This window comes from Mya arenaria, chromosome 12, assembly GCF_026914265.1.
Source record: "Mya arenaria isolate MELC-2E11 chromosome 12, ASM2691426v1".
NCBI lineage: Eukaryota > Metazoa > Mollusca > Bivalvia > Myida > Myidae > Mya > Mya arenaria.
Genome location: NC_069133.1, coordinates 45631629 through 45650936, shown reverse-complemented (window position 1 = coordinate 45650936; position 19308 = coordinate 45631629). Strand labels below are relative to the sequence as shown.

Genomic DNA, 19308 nt, shown 5'->3' with positions numbered 1-19308 from the left:
TATCGAAAACACCCTCGGATGTATATGGACGGTTTACAATGTCAGAAATCGGTAAACTTTTACTACGCTGCAAGAAGATCGCGAAGTAATTTCAATTTATCAGTTTAACTTAACTCTTGGAAATTTTAATTACGTTTGCAACAATACACTTCACTGGCAATCAATTTAAACTCAGAGCTACAAATTCAATCTAAAACACTACATTTAATTAATAATATAATTCAAAATTTTACAAACTACTTCATCTGATGTACAGGCATACATCCAAGGTTGTTTTCGATAAAAAATGGCCGAGGAGTTCCGAATGTTCTGAAGTTACGACCAGATTCAGTTGATGAAACGGGCTCCCGACACCGCGTACCTTACAATACTACTTTTGCATGTTATGAAAAGTACAGGACCAATAAAGGTTCTATATTACAACAAAAACACAAGCGACAACAACCATCAAGATATAGAATTATTGTTTAGATTTGACTTTCATCACTTGTTCAGAAGAACAACAAGACAATAATTATATTGTGTATATTTTTGTTTCATTGCAAAATTGTAATATATAGCACCAGCAGATGTAATTTACGAGTTGCGTTGAAACTAGTAAAATAATTGGTGCTCTTCTGATAAAATATTATGCAATATTACACTGTAACAAATATGTATCTATTTACAATCGTATAATTGAAACAAAATGATATTGATTTAAAATTGAATAGGAAAATCGAACCAAATTTTAGCCAAAATGACTCCTATCGGAAATGACATCAGTAAAACGGTTTAAAATGAGAAAATCATCGAACGTTTTCAAAATTGTCAGTTTATCAGGATATAACTCACCGCTATTTTATTTTAAAAAAACCCCCACACAACAACAACCTGAAAGCATGAGCTTATCAGTATTTGTACTATATACATGCACTAAAGGTAAATCAGTTAGATTTGCTACCGCCTGCTTTCCTTTTCGTTGATCTCATTATCTTATGCAACGCGTCTTTGTTTGTGGCTGATGAACTATTTTAAAATGTGCATAGATTCGTTGAAAACTTTGATATTTGATTTTTTTTTGCAGAAATAAACATTTACATGTGCATTGCAAATAAAATGAAGTGTCTATAAGGGAGTCGTTCATAGATTTTATGCTGAAAACGATTTAAAAAAGGTTTTGATAATCCAAGACTACAATAATTCAATTTTCAATAAATTTACGCCGTTCGAAAAAATGTAACAATTCTGGCGCATTTTACAATAAATACTATCAGAAGAGCTTTATTTTGAACTTCTGATGCTATTTTATTATTAAATCAAGTATTTGTTCAGATTCCCATACGAACTAATTATATTCGATGCCTGACCCTATAAAATGTGAATGAGTCCCTCCGAAACGCAATTTCTTTTTCGAAACAAATGAGTTTTTGTTTCTTTTACTTAAAATCTTACAGGATAAACCATAATAATAAAAGTCCCTTAATTTCATTTCTTCCCTTAAAAGTGAACATTGAACTTATACCGTACCAATGACAAAACTTTACAAGTGCATTTAAAAATGAATCAGACCAAAACAGTTTTTTAATATTAAAGACCATTCACTAAAATCTTAATTTACACATTGTGTGTAATAAAGGGAAGTGAATAGTCAGGAGTTATCCACTTTTACTTCTGTATGTAGTTTTTCAATGTCATTTCAGGGTTTAAACGAATACAATTTTGAGCGTATATGCAATGAAGAGCAGGAGGAACAAAGGCGTCTTGCAAGGAGACAGCGTCGCTGCTTGGCTGTCGATATCACCTGAAATAGTAACACATTAAAGTAAGAACAATATGTAAGCTTATTTTTGTGTGTTCGGTGCTTTGAAAGTGGACGTTTTCAGTGTGTGTATACCACGTGATACATTGCGTCATACATACTTCGTCGGAAGGAAATTTGTTGCTTTGAATTAAGAATTTAAACAAAGATAACTTTACATTTTTTCACCATTTTAAATGAACCATAACGCACTCTACGCCGCTGAAAGGGCACCACCTTTGTTCCTTACCAGAGTTTGATTGAGAGTTTAATAACTAAATTACTTCGGCAAACCTTTTCACAAAACCGTCACCTGATGGAGCACTGTCAAAACATTGTTTTGGAAACAGGTTTGTCAAAGTGTTTGAGGAAACTAATCGCCTAATCAAACTTCGGTAATAAAACGAAGGAGGGGCTCTTTAAGCGCCACAGACTACTTTTTGTTTCATTTAAAATGATGCAGAAAAAGAGTAGTAAAGTTTTAAGTCTTCATTCGAAACAAAATGTATTGTCTTCCGACGTAGCATTTATGGCGTAATTTATCACGTGGTATAAAATGCAATGGATATAGAGGTGGCGAAACTAACACAGCTTGTACAATAATGTATAGCAAAGGTTGCAGTTAGACATACATGTAGTATGAATATTGCTGTTAGTACATGTAGGCTCACTGACTCTTGCAAAAGCTTTGAAAACAAATCACTACGAAGCGTTATAAATACGGCCCAGGCATATAACTAATACATTATTTAAAATTTCTACTTACAGTTTGTTCCCTTCCATGGCTGAAGACAGGCACACACGTAGCTCAAAGCCAGGTCCTGGCATACACCATTATTCTGGCACGGCTCGTTCAGACACTCGTTCTCAACTACAAGTAAAGTCTTCATATTAGTTATATCTAACTCGCTTCAGGTCGCGGGGAAGTCGACAAGATGTCGACATATGCTGTCTTAAGCTGAGCTCATATGTCAGTTCTCTCTCACTTTGTCGCAAATGTTTACAAGTATTTCAGGTGATTTAAATTCCAGGGGGAAGACGCAATTTCGTTTCTGGCAAACATTAAGTGAGAAAAATGTTTCATGGCAAACAAAATGGCGAATTTGGATTGATAAATACCGATTCTGGGACCATTTATTGCCTGGTAAGTTGACTTTTTTTTATAAATTTGAAAAATTAATGCGTCCAGTGTGTGTGGAAAAACATATTCTTCAATCGACATCTTAGTTTGGTATCATAACTTTAAAGATAAAAAGTTATTGAACAGATTGTGTCTCGGGAGGCAATGTTTACTAATAAATGTGTTGAATTTATCCTCATTTTTTCGTATTTTCTCGGCAAATATGGCATATCTCTGAATGTTGTAACCGTGCTTTCATGGTTATATTCCTATCTTCCAAATGCCATAGTTATTATTCTACTGTACACGTTTCCTGGCCGATTGTTTGTACCTTAACCCCCCCATTTTGTTTAGTGCAAGCACATTACCCACATTTTGGTGACAATGCAAACAACCTTCTGCATCATTTCAGTGTGTCCAACTGTTCATAATGTGCTGTAAAATTAACTAGACACCTCTGACTAACTACACTTGTATGTGTTTACGATTATACCACATTTAAAAAGTAATACAACAGAAATTATTCTAGAATAACGTATCTCTATTATCATTCAAATCATTGTTTTGATGATATCCGTAACGATTAATACATAAATTAGGAAACGTAATACCTACCTACATCTTCACGACAAAAGAACGTAAACACTTTTATCAAACAAATGTACTATCATTTTGTTTTACTTATAGAAATGGATGTAGACACATATTTAATGTACTGTACAATGCTTTCATCAAATACAGGTATCTAAAATTTCTATATTTTTATATATAATTTAAAACCTGTTCATAAAATAAGCCAACAACAGAACAAAATATGACTTTAAATCAATGACTGCCTCTATTCCCCGCATATTTCGAGATAAGCATAGACAAGTAAAACATATCAAATATAATTGGTATTATATGCCTATTCTATGTCATTCGCAAGATGCAAACATTATCAAGGGTTGATGAAGTTTGAATAATTCCATAGAATCATTACCAAGTTTCGTACAGGTTGGATAAAAATGCTAAACTTAAAAAGTGGACAAAGAAAAAATGGTAAAAATTGACAAATAAGAGACCATAACTCCATAATTAATATGTCTTTTGAGCAAACTCGGTCGCACATAAACAATGTAGCCAGTTCTGGTAAGGATTGGATAAGAAATGATCAAGTTAGAAAGTGGACAATGCGAAATTGGTCAATTTGTATCGTTAAAGGGCAATTACGCTGGATTAAAAAGTGCGATCAGGTTGTTAAACAAAGTCATTTTAAATAGTATGCCAATACACATTTTGACCCAGGTTAGTAAAATTTGGACAGCAAGAACAAAAGTTAAGGAGCGAAAATGAAAGTTTAAGGTCGCGAAAGACGACGCAGACGGGGACGACGACTACACCGGAAGGGAGATACCAAATATTTTATGAGTCAACCCAAGTGTACACGTGTTGCTAAAATGTTTAGCGATCTCTTTAAATAGTTTAATGATTGCTTGTTAGCGATAGCGTAAACAAAGGAAAGAAAAATCAGAATTTAAACGACAAAATAGTGATTTATTTGACGAATCGCTAAATTGAAGCGATTTTCTAAACAATCAGGTCATCTTTTACTTACGAACGAGGACTGAAGTGCTGGTCTGTATGGAGTCGGCACTCAAGAGTACGGAGTTCGCGTCCACCAGAGCCTGCACGAGCTCCGTCTGAGCGGCACCGGCAGTCAAGGTTAACGTCTGTAGCGTGTTTGAAGTAAACATGTATTAGGTAAGATTTTATATGGATAAATGATTTTATTTTTCGCAAATATTAATTTCGACTCGATATGTACGAGCTTTAAAATATATTTGTTTAATGTTCATGTAATGGATTAATCCGCTATGGTTCACTTCCTGTTCAAAGCCAATACAATTCAATAGTTTTATGATTATATTTGTTCGTCTTGTATATTTCGTCCTGGTGTAATTGTCAAAGGTCCTGGTCAGAACAAGACACACATTTTGACCAATTTATCATTCGCGATGGCTTAGAAATGTTATTTGCACATCGAGGGGTGAAAGCGAAAAGGTTCTATCTGCTTCTTTATTTAATGTCACTTAGAAACTTTTCGCATTCACCCCTCGACATGTAAGCATGGATAAATAGTGTCGTTGTTATTTTCTACACAACAAAAGTGTAAGGAATCTTGTATATTTATATACAATTTCTAGAACAAAATAATAGTGTATATATAATTATGTATTATTTCTTGGGCATTGCAAACATTAGGAAAACTTTTCTGCAATTTTGGGCTTATTCAAGACACGCATATATGGGTTGGGGTGATATTCATAAAGCATCATAAGTCATTGCTTAACTGAAGTTGATTCCTAGAATTTTCATAATCAAAATTAAAGAAAAGTATTAGTGTTTTTAACATAATATGATATGTCATTCCCCTAATATGAATGAGGCAAAATCATTGGTTCAGAAATGGCCACACGGTGACTACTTATTTCCATATTGGGTCAGTAAATCATTTCGTACCAAAATGGCGTCTATGTTCCAATTCCGATGAATAATTGAAATAGTTCTTATTAATCATTGTAAACAGGTTGCCGACATGATATATACTTTGCCCCGTATATCCCATATCGGTTCACCTACTAACCCTGTAACATATAGTGTTTTCAACGAAACCAAATGAAATATTTCAGAAATTATACAGGGAGATAATTAACTTAGGAACATAACTTAAAATTACCTAAGCTTTATGAATACCAGCACATAGTTTCCATAGTTCCCTTGAAAGATACCCGAATATTCTGGTGGTTGGAACATAATTTTATTCATCGTTTGTAATATATCACTTTAACTGTATTTAGATAAATACAACTACTGTAGTAAACGCTGATATTTTCATTTCTCCCACCTCAGATAAGTAGATCCATTAATTTAATGCTAGAAATTCTTATTTTGCCCACGGGTGAAGATAAAATGCCCGTATGGAACTTCTTTCAATAGTCACCACATTGTAATTACCTCCCTTGTTGAAGACTGTCGTCTGTAGCGCATCATGGAAACCTTGTCTGGTGGCAATATTTAGAACGCGAGTTAATCATTTCTCGCTTCAAATGTCACCAGAAAACAGTTTTCACGCACCTTTCAAGAAATAATGCTTCACTCTTCTTAGAACTATTTAAAGACCGATCAGACCATTTACATACTCTGAATCACTGTGCGAATATCCATGACAACCACGAATTATTGCATATCCGTACGCAATTATTTTCACTAAGCACAAAAGAGTTCCGGCAAAAAAATACATTTTTACTTAATTTTGTTCAACTGAGGTGGGAGAAAAAGCATCTACCATAGCCGCTCGTGTAAGATAGGTTCATCCCGACCCCCGCGCAGGGTGTTTTGAGGAAACTCAGTAAACCTCGTTTCCGCAAAACACCCTACGCTCGGGTCGGAATGAACCTATCTTACACTCTCGGCCATGGAAGATACTTATAATCTTTTAAACAGAGAATGCTTTTCTGATATTATTTGCTTTGAAAAACTTTGATATATTAAAAGTCAAATTAACTTTTAAATGATAATAATTCATCATATTTAATATGATTTATAGTATCGTGATATTAGTCGTAAACTTTTCGCTGCTTAATAGAGCTCGGGAAAACCCGTTAAGCTACGGAAAGTATCTATGCGATAAACGTCCTTTCGAGATGTAAATTGAAACCCAGTTTACGCAAAAAAGAGGTTACGCCTTGAAGCTGCACTCTCACAGATTGAACGTTTCGACAACTTTTTTTGTCTTTGGAACGAGCCAATATCTGCGAGCATCCATGGAAACCAGTCATATAAAAGGACTGACAAAAAATTAGATCGCAGATTTTTATATTTAAGTTAAAAAAATTGCTGTTCTATGCATTTTTCTTAAACCGTTAAACCGCTTTAAGCCATAACGGATTAATATTCGAACGGAAATATGAAAATCTGCGATCTGATCTTTTGCCAGCATTCTTTTATAGGTTTGAAGATATTTACGCAAAAATGTTTTCTTTCCAAGAAAGAGTTAAAAACGGTATATCTGTGAGAGTGCAGCTTTAATATTTCCGGTCTCAAAGGCATAGTTTAAGGAATGTTTGGCATGATAATCCCCTGCTGTGCATCTCCTGCTAATTGCACTCGTGTCACAGTAGGTGCCAATTTCCTGTGTATGCGTTTATTGGCTCAGGGCCATTTAGGGTCCATTTTCATAATAAATCTTCCCAAACTGCACAGCAGGATACTCAGATTGGAGATCTGATAAGACAATAAGCCAATAAGATTAAGATCAATTAACAGAGGTTGTGTACAAATACACGGGTTGGGGGGACGGGTCACTTATAGAAGGCTTAAACTATGCCTTTAAGCTTGACGACCTTTATTGAAACTGGGCCTTAAAAGTTTGCTTTTGCTAATGTTTACTGAAATAAAATGCCAAAACAAAACACACATATACATTTTATCGACTGTTTTAAACATGAGTAAAGATCACTTACGTTCCCACCGGAGTCTGTAAACGTATCTGAGTTGAAGATCATCACCGCGTGGACTATAACACTTCCAGAACTGCAAACAAAATAGTATAAAAAGGCTTGAAAATGCATAACTGGAAACAATGACAAATTAACGGAATTATACCAAGATTATGTTCAATGCCAAATAAACTCTCTAATTTAATAGGCTGCATGCATTTATGCTCATTTGAACCATTAATACATTATGTTGTTTGTGGAATTCATCAATTTCTTCGTAATGAGCCTTTATGTTTTCTTGCAAAAGCTTATTATGATCAGCATAAAAATTACAAAGAATTTTATATATACGAGCACTATCCAATATAATGGCTCGTACATCTCAACAACCATTTCTAATACAGAGCTTGTATTCATAAAACCTGTATTCATAAAATATCTAAAATACTTTTCTCGTTTATATTTTCTTAAAATGTGCATAGTCAAATTGAAAGGACAGTGTTTTAACATTAAAGTATGTTGTTATTTTTCAATGAAATCAATGAAATTAACGTATTTTTGATAGATGTATTATAAACTTTACATAAACAAATAAATATAAAGTTATCATATGATAAAGAGAGCTACTAAATATAAGAAAAAATACTGAGGTTAGGAATTGAGTTCAGATGTTTTATGAATGACCGAGACAGGTAGACAAACCTGAATCCTATAACATTGGTTTGTCTGTAAACAGACGCCATCGGAGTATTCCCCATTTTGTCATTGATCTGCAAGAATACATTTTATATAGAACAAAGAGCAAAGCTTCTTTCGTTTAAAACAGTGTGTGACTGTTTCGGAATTAATTTCACCGCCTGTTCCTTCTAAATTGAGATTTTTTTTTCATTTTTGGAAAATTACAAAGTCATACTGAAAAAAAGCAATATTTTAGCAAAGATATAGAGGATATTTGTTAATATCAGTGTAAGATCGTATTTAACTCTCCAGTGTCATAGAAAATATAGTTGTCATATGATCACGAGGTTATTTCACTGCTAAAACTCCATATTTCATCGAAACATGGTATCCTTTTTATGCATACATTTAAAAGAGAAAGTCTTATCAAGATTTTGTTATTTTTTAAGAAATTAATTGCTTTTTTTATCAATTCACAGAATTTGCGTTTAATTGTTTGAAAAAACATCATAAAGAATTGGGAAATATTAACTATTTTACGCAAGGGGAAACAAACAGTCTTTAGAAGGCAGTAAATTGCACCAACACAAATCACTGAACAGTTTACACATTATACATAAATGACCCTTGATGAACTGTATGTTTGTAGAACGGAATATTTGTAACAAAAATAGCAATACCATGTTAGCTTCTCTAATAACTTTCTTACAAAAACATTAATATTTTCCCTTTCTATGTCGGGATCTCAAATTCAAACTTAAAACGTTATTGATTTTGGGCTCAGCATTCGTACACTAATGCCTTGCCTCAAGACTCAGAACTGCACAGCTGCACTGTATTTTATTTACTTTTGTTATAAGCCAACATTTTTTTTTCAAAACGGTAATACATGTTGTTGCTACTCAGTTTAATAATTATTTACGCATTTTCTGTCAAAATAACTATAACAAAGATAAATGAGGACATTTCGGAATTCACTATTCTAAGTGCAGAGTCTAAAATTCAGACCCGAGACGTTAGTTAATATGAGCCATCTATTGTCTTCCAATATTGTTTTTCTCACCAGTAAAAACTCAAGATAGCAAATATGGGTTATGTTGTTACACAAGTTCAATTAAAATGAGTTTGTAGGCGCTTTTCAATGCCTACCTCAGCCAGAACTTCCCCCGCTAGTGTCTGGAAGGCACTGCTTGACGGATCATTCAGAGCGTTTGTGAACGTCCGTTGAATGGTCGCCGTCAGACCCACACGGCGTTCTGTTATTTCATTGAAAAGATCAATTAGTATTATAACAAATGTTATAAAGAATTCGTTGTTGTACAGCGAGGCAGTTACTTAAGACCACAACTTGGTCGCCGTCAGATGCATCCGGTGTTCTGTAAATTAGATTTCTTCATGCAGTGAATGAGTAATGCACCAGTCAATTGTAATCACCCCCGTCCCCCAAGTTCCGCCGGGGGTAAACCGGGAATAGCGGAGGAAATGGGCCGCATTTTTATCGTCCAGGTGGACCCGCAGTACCGAGTAAATGCGGTGGTTTTATTTTTGCGCCGAAAATAGCGGGGAATTGGCCTGCCCTAGGATGTCCTCGATGTGCGGGGGCATTTTGCGGGGATATTACCAGAAGTTTATCCCTGCAGAACGAGGATTTACCTTAAATTGGTTGGACCGTAAGTCAAATTGCCCGCTTTTCCCCGGACCGGGGGGGGGGGGGTGCGTAGTTACAATTGATTGTTGCATAAGTAAAATATTTATTTTAAAGACTAGTGTGTTAGAACACAACACATAAGTACTTTGCCAACAATTGAAAATTTAACACACCGTGCCATGTGCGTTTAAGTCACTTACCATCTTAAAGGAACACTTAATTATATAATGTATTATTAATCATAAGTTTTATTCTTTCATTTTCTTTCATTTAAACAACAGCTTATGCTAGCACCGTTTTATTTTATTATAAAATTGTTCTGATATGTGTCTAAGAATAAGTTATGTTATCATAATAATATTATTCATTCTATCACTCAATTTAAAGCTGCACTCTCACAGATTGAACGTTTTGACAACTTTTTAATTTTTTGTCTTGGAACGAGCCAATTTTTGCGAAAATCCATTGAAACCAGTTATATAAGACTGCTGACAAAAAATAAGATCGCAGATTTTTATATTTAAGTTCAAAAATTGATGTTTAATGCATTTTTCTTAAACCGATAGTAACGGTTTAAGCCATAAAACATTATTTTTTTGAACGGAAATATCAAAATCTGCGATTTGATCTTTTGTCAGCAATCTTATATCATTGGTTTGCATATATTTACGCATAAATTTGCTCTTTCCAAAACAAAAAATAAAAAAGTTGTAAAAATGGCAAATCTATGAGAGTGCAGTTTTAAATAATGTTTAACTATTTTAGCTCGATCGATAGTGTTTAATAAGCCCTGACCTTAATCTTAAAAAGAATAAACTTAACCCTATCATTATCCAAATAGTTGATATTCAGTAATATAACTAGGACTTATTAAGTTATTTAAACGTTATACCGCCACAGTTGGTTCCTTTCCACCCCGAGGCACACGTGCATGTATACTTGTTGACCCCATCTACGCACGTAGAAGTCGAGTGACAAGGACTGGAGGCACACTCGTTGGTGTCTGGTAAATAAAACCACTCGGTGAAATCGGTTCATCAAAATAAATAACATTTTCAACGCTGATGGTTCGATGTCTTTAAAAACATAGGAAAACTTTTTGAAGTAGTGTTCCCTGAAGTATAATAACGATTACATTCATACTATATTGTTTTAAATTTTGTTAATGTCGAGTTATTCTTCTTACTTTTAAGAACAAAACAACAACAACACCAAACAACAACTTTTATAATATAAATTAAAAAAAACCTTACTTTTGGAACGTAATTAAAAATGCATAAAACGCGCTTTTTGAAAGATAAAGAGTATATTACTGAAATCCGTCTATTTTCGACGTCGTCTCTGCTCGTCGAGAGAGATTACTGCGTATGAGATTGAGTATATCCCTGAACGAATAGGATGAAAGGAGCCAGTCTGAACTGACGATATTTAGGAATGTTTCACAGCAAATTGGATGAAATGAATCAGTCGGAGCTGACAAGTGCTTTAGGAATACGTCTGAACAGAAAGGATGAAAGGAACCGATCTGAACTTGCAAGTTAATTTATATATTTCTGAATATGTACTAATTGTTTTAAGCAAATCGGATGAAAGGGACCAGTCTTAACTGACAAGTTGTTTAAGGAATATTTCCGAACTGATAAGATGAAAGAAACAAATATGAACTAAAAGTTGGTTTAGGAATATTTCTGAACAAAGTGGATGAAAGGAACCATTCTGAACCGGCAAGATGGGTTAGGAATATTTCTGAACAAAGTGGATGAAAGGAACCATTCTGAACCGGCAAGATGGGTTAGGAATATTTCTGAACAAAGTGGATGAAAGGAACCATTCTGAACCGGCAAGATGGGTTAGGAATATTTCTGAACAAAGTGGATGAAAGGAACCATTCTGAACCGGCAAGATGGGTTAGGAATATTTCTGAACAAAGTGGATGAAAGGAACCATTCTGAACCGGCAAGATGGGTTAGGAATATTTCTGAACAAAGTGGATGAAAGGAACCATTCTGAACCGGCAAGATGGGTTAGGAATATTTCTGAACAAAGTGGATGAAAGGAACCATTCTGAACCGGCAAGATGGGTTAGGAATATTTCTGAACAAAGTGGATGAAAGGAACCATTCTGAACCGGCAAGATGGGTTAGGACTATTTCTGAACAAAGTGGATGAAAGGAACCATTCTGAACCGGCAAGATGGGTTAGGAATATTTCTGAACAAAGTGCATGAAAGGAACCATTCTGAACCGGCAAGATGGGTTAGGAATATTTCTGAACAAAGTGGATGAAAGGAACCATTCTGAACCGGCAAGATGGGTTAGGAATATTTCTGAACAAAGTGGATGAAAGGAACCATTCTGAACCGGCAAGATGGGTTAGGAATATTTCTGAACAAAGTGGATGAAAGGAACCATTCTGAACCGGCAAGATGGGTTAGGAATATTTCTGAACAAAGTGGATGAAAGGAACCATTCTGAACCGGCAAGATGGGTTAGGAATATTTCTGAACAAAGTGGATGAAAGGAACCATTCTGAACCGGCAAGATGGGTTAGGAATATTTCTGAACAAAGTGGATGAAAGGAACCATTCTGAACCGGCAAGATGGGTGAGGAATATTTCTGAACAAAGTGGATGAAAGGAACCATTCTGAACCGGCAAGATGGGTGAGGAATATTTCTGAACAAAGTGGATGAAAGGAACCATTCTGAACCGGCAAGATGGGTTAGGAATATTTCTGAACAAAGTGGATGAAAGGAACCATTCTGAACCGGCAAGATGGGTTAGGAATATTTCTGAACAAAGTGCATGAAAGGAACCATTCTGAACCGACAAGATGGGTTAGGAATATTTCTGAACAAAGTGGATGAAAGGAACCATTCTGAACCGACAAGATGGGTTAGGAATATTTCTGAACAAAGTGCATGAAAGGAACCATTCTGAACCGGCAAGATGGGTTAGGAATATTTCTGAACAAAGTGGATGAAAGGAACCATTCTGAACCGGCAAGATGGGTTAGGAATATTTCTGAACAAAGTGGATGAAAGGAACCATTCTGAACCGGCAAGATGGGTTAGGAATATTTCTGAACAAAGTGGATGAAAGGAACCATTCTGAACCGGCAAGATGGGTTAGGAATATTTCTGAACAAAGTGGATGAAAGGAACCATTCTGAACCGACAAGATGGGTTAGGAATATTTCTGAACAAAGTGGATGAAAGGAACCAGTCTGAACCGGCAAGATGGGTTAGGAATATTTCTGAACAAAGTGCATGAAAGGAACCAGTCTGAACCGACAAGATGGGTTAGGAATATTTCTGAACAAAGTGCATGAAAGGAACCAGTCTGAACCGACAAGATGGGTTAGGAATATTTTTACAACAAATATGATGAAAGAAACGAGATTGAACCAACAAGATGATTTAGGAATATTTCTGAACAAATAGGATGAAAGAAACCAGTCTAAAATGGCAAGTTATGTATCAGTATTTTTGAATAAATATAAATATTTCTCAGCAAATAGGATAAAAGGAACCAGTTTTAACTGACAAGATGGTTAAGGAGGGAATATTTCCGAACTTATTGGAAGAAAGGAAAAAATCTGAATAAAAGTTGGTTAAGGAATATTTCTGAACAAAAAACAATTAAAAGAAACCAGTCTTAACCGACAAAACGGTTTGGGAATAGTTCTGAGCAAATAGGATGAAAGGAACCTTTCTGAACTGATAAGTTGGTTAAGCAATAATTCTGAAAACATTAGAATGAAGGAACCAATCTTTACTAAAAGCTGGGTTATGAATATTTTCTGAATAACTGAATGTAAGAAACCCGTCTGAACTGACAAGATGGTTTAGGAATATATTTTATTCCTTCGGTTATGAAACGCTTAAGATGACATTCATCGTTTTTACACATCTACAATTGTACGGCTTTAAATCTCGTTCAATAAATTAATGATGGACAATTTCCTCCTTCTGGTTTCTATATTCCCAGTTGAAAATGCATTGGGTGCGTAGGGGTCAAATCATAATGCAGCTTATAGACGCGGTAAGACCATGGCAAGTCTAACATGTCATTCTACTTACTAGTTTGGCAGTTGTCCCCGGTATATCCTGGCACACAGGTACAAACGCGGGCAAACCATGACAAGTCTAACAGGTAATTCTACTTACTAGTTTGGCAGTTGTTCCCGGTATATCCTGGCACACAGGTACAAACGCGGGCAAACCATGACAAGTCTAACAGGTAATTCTACTTACTAGTTTGGCAGTTGTCCCCGGTATATCCTGGCACACAGGTACAAACGCGGGCAAACCATGACAAGTCTAACAGGTAATTCTACTTACTAGTTTGGCAGTTGTTCCCGGTACATCCTGACACATAGGTACAGACGCGGGCAAACCATGACAAGTCTAACAGGTAATTCTACTTACTAGTTTGGCAGTTGTTCCCGGTACATCCTGACACATAGGTACAGACGCGGGCAAACCATGACAAGTCTAACAGGTAATTCTACTTACTAGTTTGGCAGTTGTCCCCGGTATATCCTGGCACACAGGTACAGACGCGGGCAAACTATGACAAGTCTAACAGGTAATTCTACTTACTAGTTTGGCAGTTGTCCCCGGTATATCCTGGCACACAGGTACAGACGCGGGCAAACCATGACAAGTCTAACAGGTAATTCTACTTACTAGTTTGGCAGTTGTTCCCGGTATATCCTGGCACACAGGTACAGACGCGGGCAAACCATGACAAGTCTAACAGGTAATTCTACTTACTAGTTTGGCAGTTGTCCCCGGTATATCCTGGCACACAGGTACAGACGCGGGCAAACCATGACAAGTCTTACAGGTAATTCTACTTACAAGTTTGGCAGTTGTTCCCGGTATATCCTGGCACACAGGTACAGACGCGGGCAAACCATGACAAGTCTAACAAGCAGGTAATTCTACTTACTAGTTTGGCAGTTGTTCCCGGTATATCCTGGCACACAGGTACAGACGCGGGCAAACCATGACAAGTCTTACAGGTAATTCTAGTTTGGCAGTTGTTCCCGGTATATCCTGGCACACAGGTACAGACGCGGGCAAACCATGACAAGTCTAACAGGTAATTCTACTTACTAGTTTGGCAGTTGTTCCCGGTATATCCGGGCACACAGGTACAGACGCGGGCAAACCATGACAAGTCTTACAGGTAATTCTACTTACTAGTTTGGCAGTTGTTCCCGGTATATCCTGGCACACAGGTACACGAATAATCGCTGATGTCATCTACACACGTTGCTCCATTCAGGCAAGGGTCGGGGCTGCACTCATTACTGTATACTGGAACACACATACTTCCATGTATTGCGTATGTTTTAATGTTGAATGTTAATTGATAGATGTTAACCTGACATAACCGTCTTAAATACTAGAGTTACGGGGAATATATAATTTACTATCGCTGTAGCAGCTTTATTGTCTTCCCCTACTCCACCGAAACTTGCCCTAGTATTTGCAGTAGCTGACCTTGTGCAAGTATCTAGGCAACCGTCACCATTTACATTGGATATTCAGGTCGGTGTCAACGGTTGGCAAACCGACCAAACGACCAATCAAACGATAGGAAAATGATCCCTTTCTGAGATAGGACAAACTCATTGATTTATGCAGTTATTTTAATAACAAAATAGAAACAACGTACTTAGGACATATATTAAATACTCAAATGCCCATACTTATACAGTGCCAAGATTAACATACCCAGTTGACAATTGGTTCCCTCCCAGCCGGAAGCGCAGGTGCACGTGTAGCTGTTGAGGCCGTCCACACACGTGCCTCCGTTCTGACAGGGAGAGGCGGCACACTCGTCCGTCACCGCTGGGAAACGCATTCATATAATTAAAATGATATATCAAAGATAAGAGAATAATGTTTGATGAACTCTTAAAAGGGTTCATTTAAAAGCCATTTGAGATAAAATCTACGAATAGTATATTTACCTTAAAGCTGCACTCTCACAGACCGACAATTTTGACCTTTTTAATTTTATGTCTTAGACTTAGCTGATGTTAACATCAATGCCTTCATGTTAGATAACTCACAGTAGATTCTCAGTTTTAAGAAAACTGCCGATTTTTTTTTTAAAAAGTTGTCAAAACGTACAATCTGTGAACGTGCAGGTTTAAGACCAGTTCATGAACGCTGTTGATTCTCGGACGTCGTGTTGATGGGTTACACGTTTTTAAATGGCATTTTTATGAATAATTTTCAAACACAAATAAAGTAACAGGGAGGATGGTGTCAGTGATAAATACCGCTCTGACAGTTGGTGTTTTCCCATCCGGAAGTGCATGAGCACGTGTACCCGTTGACACCGTCCACGCACGTGCCGCTGTTCTGACAAGGAGAGGAGGAACACTCGTCAATATCTGAAATACATCATATGTCTTCGTTATCTCTAGTTCAATGGTGTATATGTATAATAACGTATCCCAACTCCTACTCCTGTCGATCATATATTACGCAATTCATTTCGTATAAACTTATTCGTTGCATAGGCTGAGTGTTTCTCGATTTCAGCAACGCCTTGTTTCGAAATTCAAGCACTAATCCATATATGAAACGTACTACCCACTTCTGCTATTTCCGACATATATTACATATTCCGAGTATACTCACTAGTGGCGCAGGTTGTTCCCGAGTACCCGGCTGCACAGCTGCACGAGTACTGGTTCACCTCGTTGTTGCACGTGGCCCCGTTCAGACAAGGATTAGAACTGCATTCATTTACATCTGAAAATGAAAATAAAGGTTGTAAAAACAAAAGAATATGTTCCTTTGATCACTGTCATTGATACGGACAAATGTTGGATGTTTAGAACTACTAATATTTGGAAAAACATTGTTTATACAATGGCTGTCCGGAAATTTTTAAGACTGCGCTTATACGTGACCAAATACATTTACTATCAGCGAAAATAAGTCCATTGACATAATAAACCTTGACATACTGATTGCTTGCGAAATATTGAACAAATATGCAGATTTTTTTCTCTCGATAACCTGACAGCTAATCGGACACGTGCTTACAAATGGCTGCCTACTACAGCACAAGGCAGAATAGATACATAAGTACTCTTTATTCTAATCACATGAGCGGGAGCAGTAAATTCGACGACTGAAAAGCGTCTACTTGGTATGGCCTTACATTTAATTTAGCTTTTGAACATTTTCTTAATCGATATTTTTTTATGTATTTAATAGTGTCGGTGTTAATTTCGACCATTTTCATGATTGCCTACTGGACGATTTATCTCCAATAAAGGATGCTTAAGTAACACGTAACAAAGTCCACGTGACAAAGCTGCTACATTTAAACTACTAAACAATGCTGAAACTAAAATCTAGGACCCATGTGGGTGTGCCACTCGTATGATTGTCATCCCGAACAGTGAATACCAACACCTATGACTTCAAGCACAACCCGTTTGAAATGTTGAGTGTGACTGCAGTAGGAACTCCTCGGCCATTTTCATCGAAAACAACCTCGGATATATGCCGGTACATCAGTAAAATTAGTGCGTAAAATTTTATGAATTATATCATTAATTAAATGTAGTGTTTTAGCTTGTATTTCTTGATCTAAGTTTAAACTGATTGCCAATGAAGTGTTTTACTGCAAACATGATTAAGATTCCCAAAAGTTATTAAGTTAAACTGCTAAATCAAACTACGCGATCTACTTGCAGCGGACTTAAAAAGACCCGATTTCTGACATTGTAAACCGTCCGTATACATCCGAGGTTGTTTTCGATAAAAATGGCCAAGGAGTTCCGAATGGTGTGACTGTTTTAGTATGGGTAGTATATCACGACCTCGTCGTCAGTGCAAACTAGAAATGTAAATGTTCTTTGTTTAAGATATTTAAGTTGACTTGCAAACGGGTACTTTCAAATATTGCAGCGCATGGGAAATGTTTAATAATACAATATTATCTTTTCACAAAGGAAGCGCGTTGCATATACTATGATACAGTGTAAATCAAAGGCATACTCGGTGAACTTTAAGCTATCAGCTTTGAGCTTTGTGCTTAAAGAGCTATCTACTCTGACCGGAACCTTTTGCTCCTTTGTCTTGATATTTAGTTTTGTTAATAGTAATAATAAACAAAACGAGGAAGATGAGATAACTTTGTGTTTATCAATGAGTTAAAAAGTTGCCAATCAAAATAGTGCATCATCTCTTCCTGTTGTGCTTTCTCTTTATAACCACATGCATTTCCCTGGATAATATCATTGATTCGTAACATTTATAAAACCAAGGTAGGTAGAACAGTTGGCATACTAATAACAATATCTCACTTGATGCATTTTTCACATCAGTAGTCTGTTTCATAATTCATTCAGATTCATATTCAAATTATAGCTTTCTTTTTCTTTATTGATCAAAAATATGCTATCGTTTTCATTATCTCGCGATTCTTGAACTTATATATTTCGCAATTTACAGAACAAAATGAGACATCGACAGACAACCTCGGCGGCGGTTATGCTTGTTCTCGCAATTAATTTAAATGGGAGTCAAGCAAGTCCACAAATCCTGAAGTTGAAAAGCAATTCTACTACCTGCAAACAACAAAAACAAGCATTTGCCGAGACCCCACCATTGAATGAAATATGTGCCGTGATTGGACCTGACATTTACGAGTGTGTAGATGGCGTATGTTGTACTCCTGGAAGTCCAGCAAGCCTTTGTTGTCCGTTATTTGCCCCCTTATGCGTTGGTGGAGGTTGTTGAGCAACGGGCCGTCCTAAAGTCTGCGACGGCTTGTTCTGCTGTGAAGAAGATAATATTTGTTGCCCCGTTATAGGATGTTGTGAGGCTACCAGTACCTGCTGCAGCACTTCGTGTTGTGATGCTGGGGAGTTTTGCTGTGGCGCCAACTGTTGCGAAGTGGGTAAGTCTTGCTGCGGTACTGGCTGTTGCGAAACTGACCAAAAATGTTGTGCTTCAACTTGCTGTGCAAACAATCAAACATGTTGTGGCGATCGTGGCGATCAATGTTGCAATTCCACTGTTGAAGACAGATGTGAGAAAGAATCCTACAATGAACATTGTTTCTACTCTTTCGATGCAATACCTTGCGACTCGCCATATGACTTCAGCCAATTCGTTGATGTCATCACAACCTTATCTCCGTCCTGCTCTGAACCCACGGATATAAAACATCTATACCGTGTTCTTCGAGATGATGAATCATGCACCGAAGGTCTGGTGCCTAAGAACCCCGTAGCTGTTTGGTCAACAAAGTCTTATTTGAATTGTAGAAACACGCCCGGCTATAAGTCACAATTTCTCTCCTTCACCACCTCTCCGGAAGTTGCGATAGCGTACTTAAAACTAACTGGGCTGAATAGAATCGGTATTGTTGAAATGAAGCAATCCATCTGGAATACTTGTAGCGTTCTGCCTATTGGAAATGCAACGGAATTAGAGACCAAAACGTCGCATGTGTCATCACAATTTGCCATTGCATCATGTGAAGTGTTAATGATTTGCAACGATCCATTGCCTTGTAAAGAAGTCAGCTTCCAGTGATACATAGGGTGAGAATCAG

The 19308-nt window shown here is 36.6% G+C and overlaps 1 protein-coding gene across 1 annotated transcript in view; it reads right to left on the bottom strand.

The window, feature by feature from the left end:
• Positions 1–4489: 4489 nt before the first annotated feature.
• Positions 4490–19308, bottom strand: part of LOC128210731 (neurogenic locus Notch protein-like) — a 45092-nt gene continuing 30273 nt past the window's right edge. The window contains exons 26-33 of the mRNA XM_052915085.1: positions 16371–16484; positions 16007–16120; positions 15453–15569; positions 14916–15032; positions 9209–9315; positions 8084–8151; positions 7406–7475; positions 4490–4612 (exon numbers count right to left, since the gene is read on the bottom strand). Of these exons, the coding sequence (XP_052771045.1) occupies positions 4490–4612; positions 7406–7475; positions 8084–8151; positions 9209–9315; positions 14916–15032; positions 15453–15569; positions 16007–16120; positions 16371–16484 (830 nt within the window). The remainder of the gene's footprint in view (positions 4613–7405; positions 7476–8083; positions 8152–9208; positions 9316–14915; positions 15033–15452; positions 15570–16006; positions 16121–16370; positions 16485–19308) is intronic.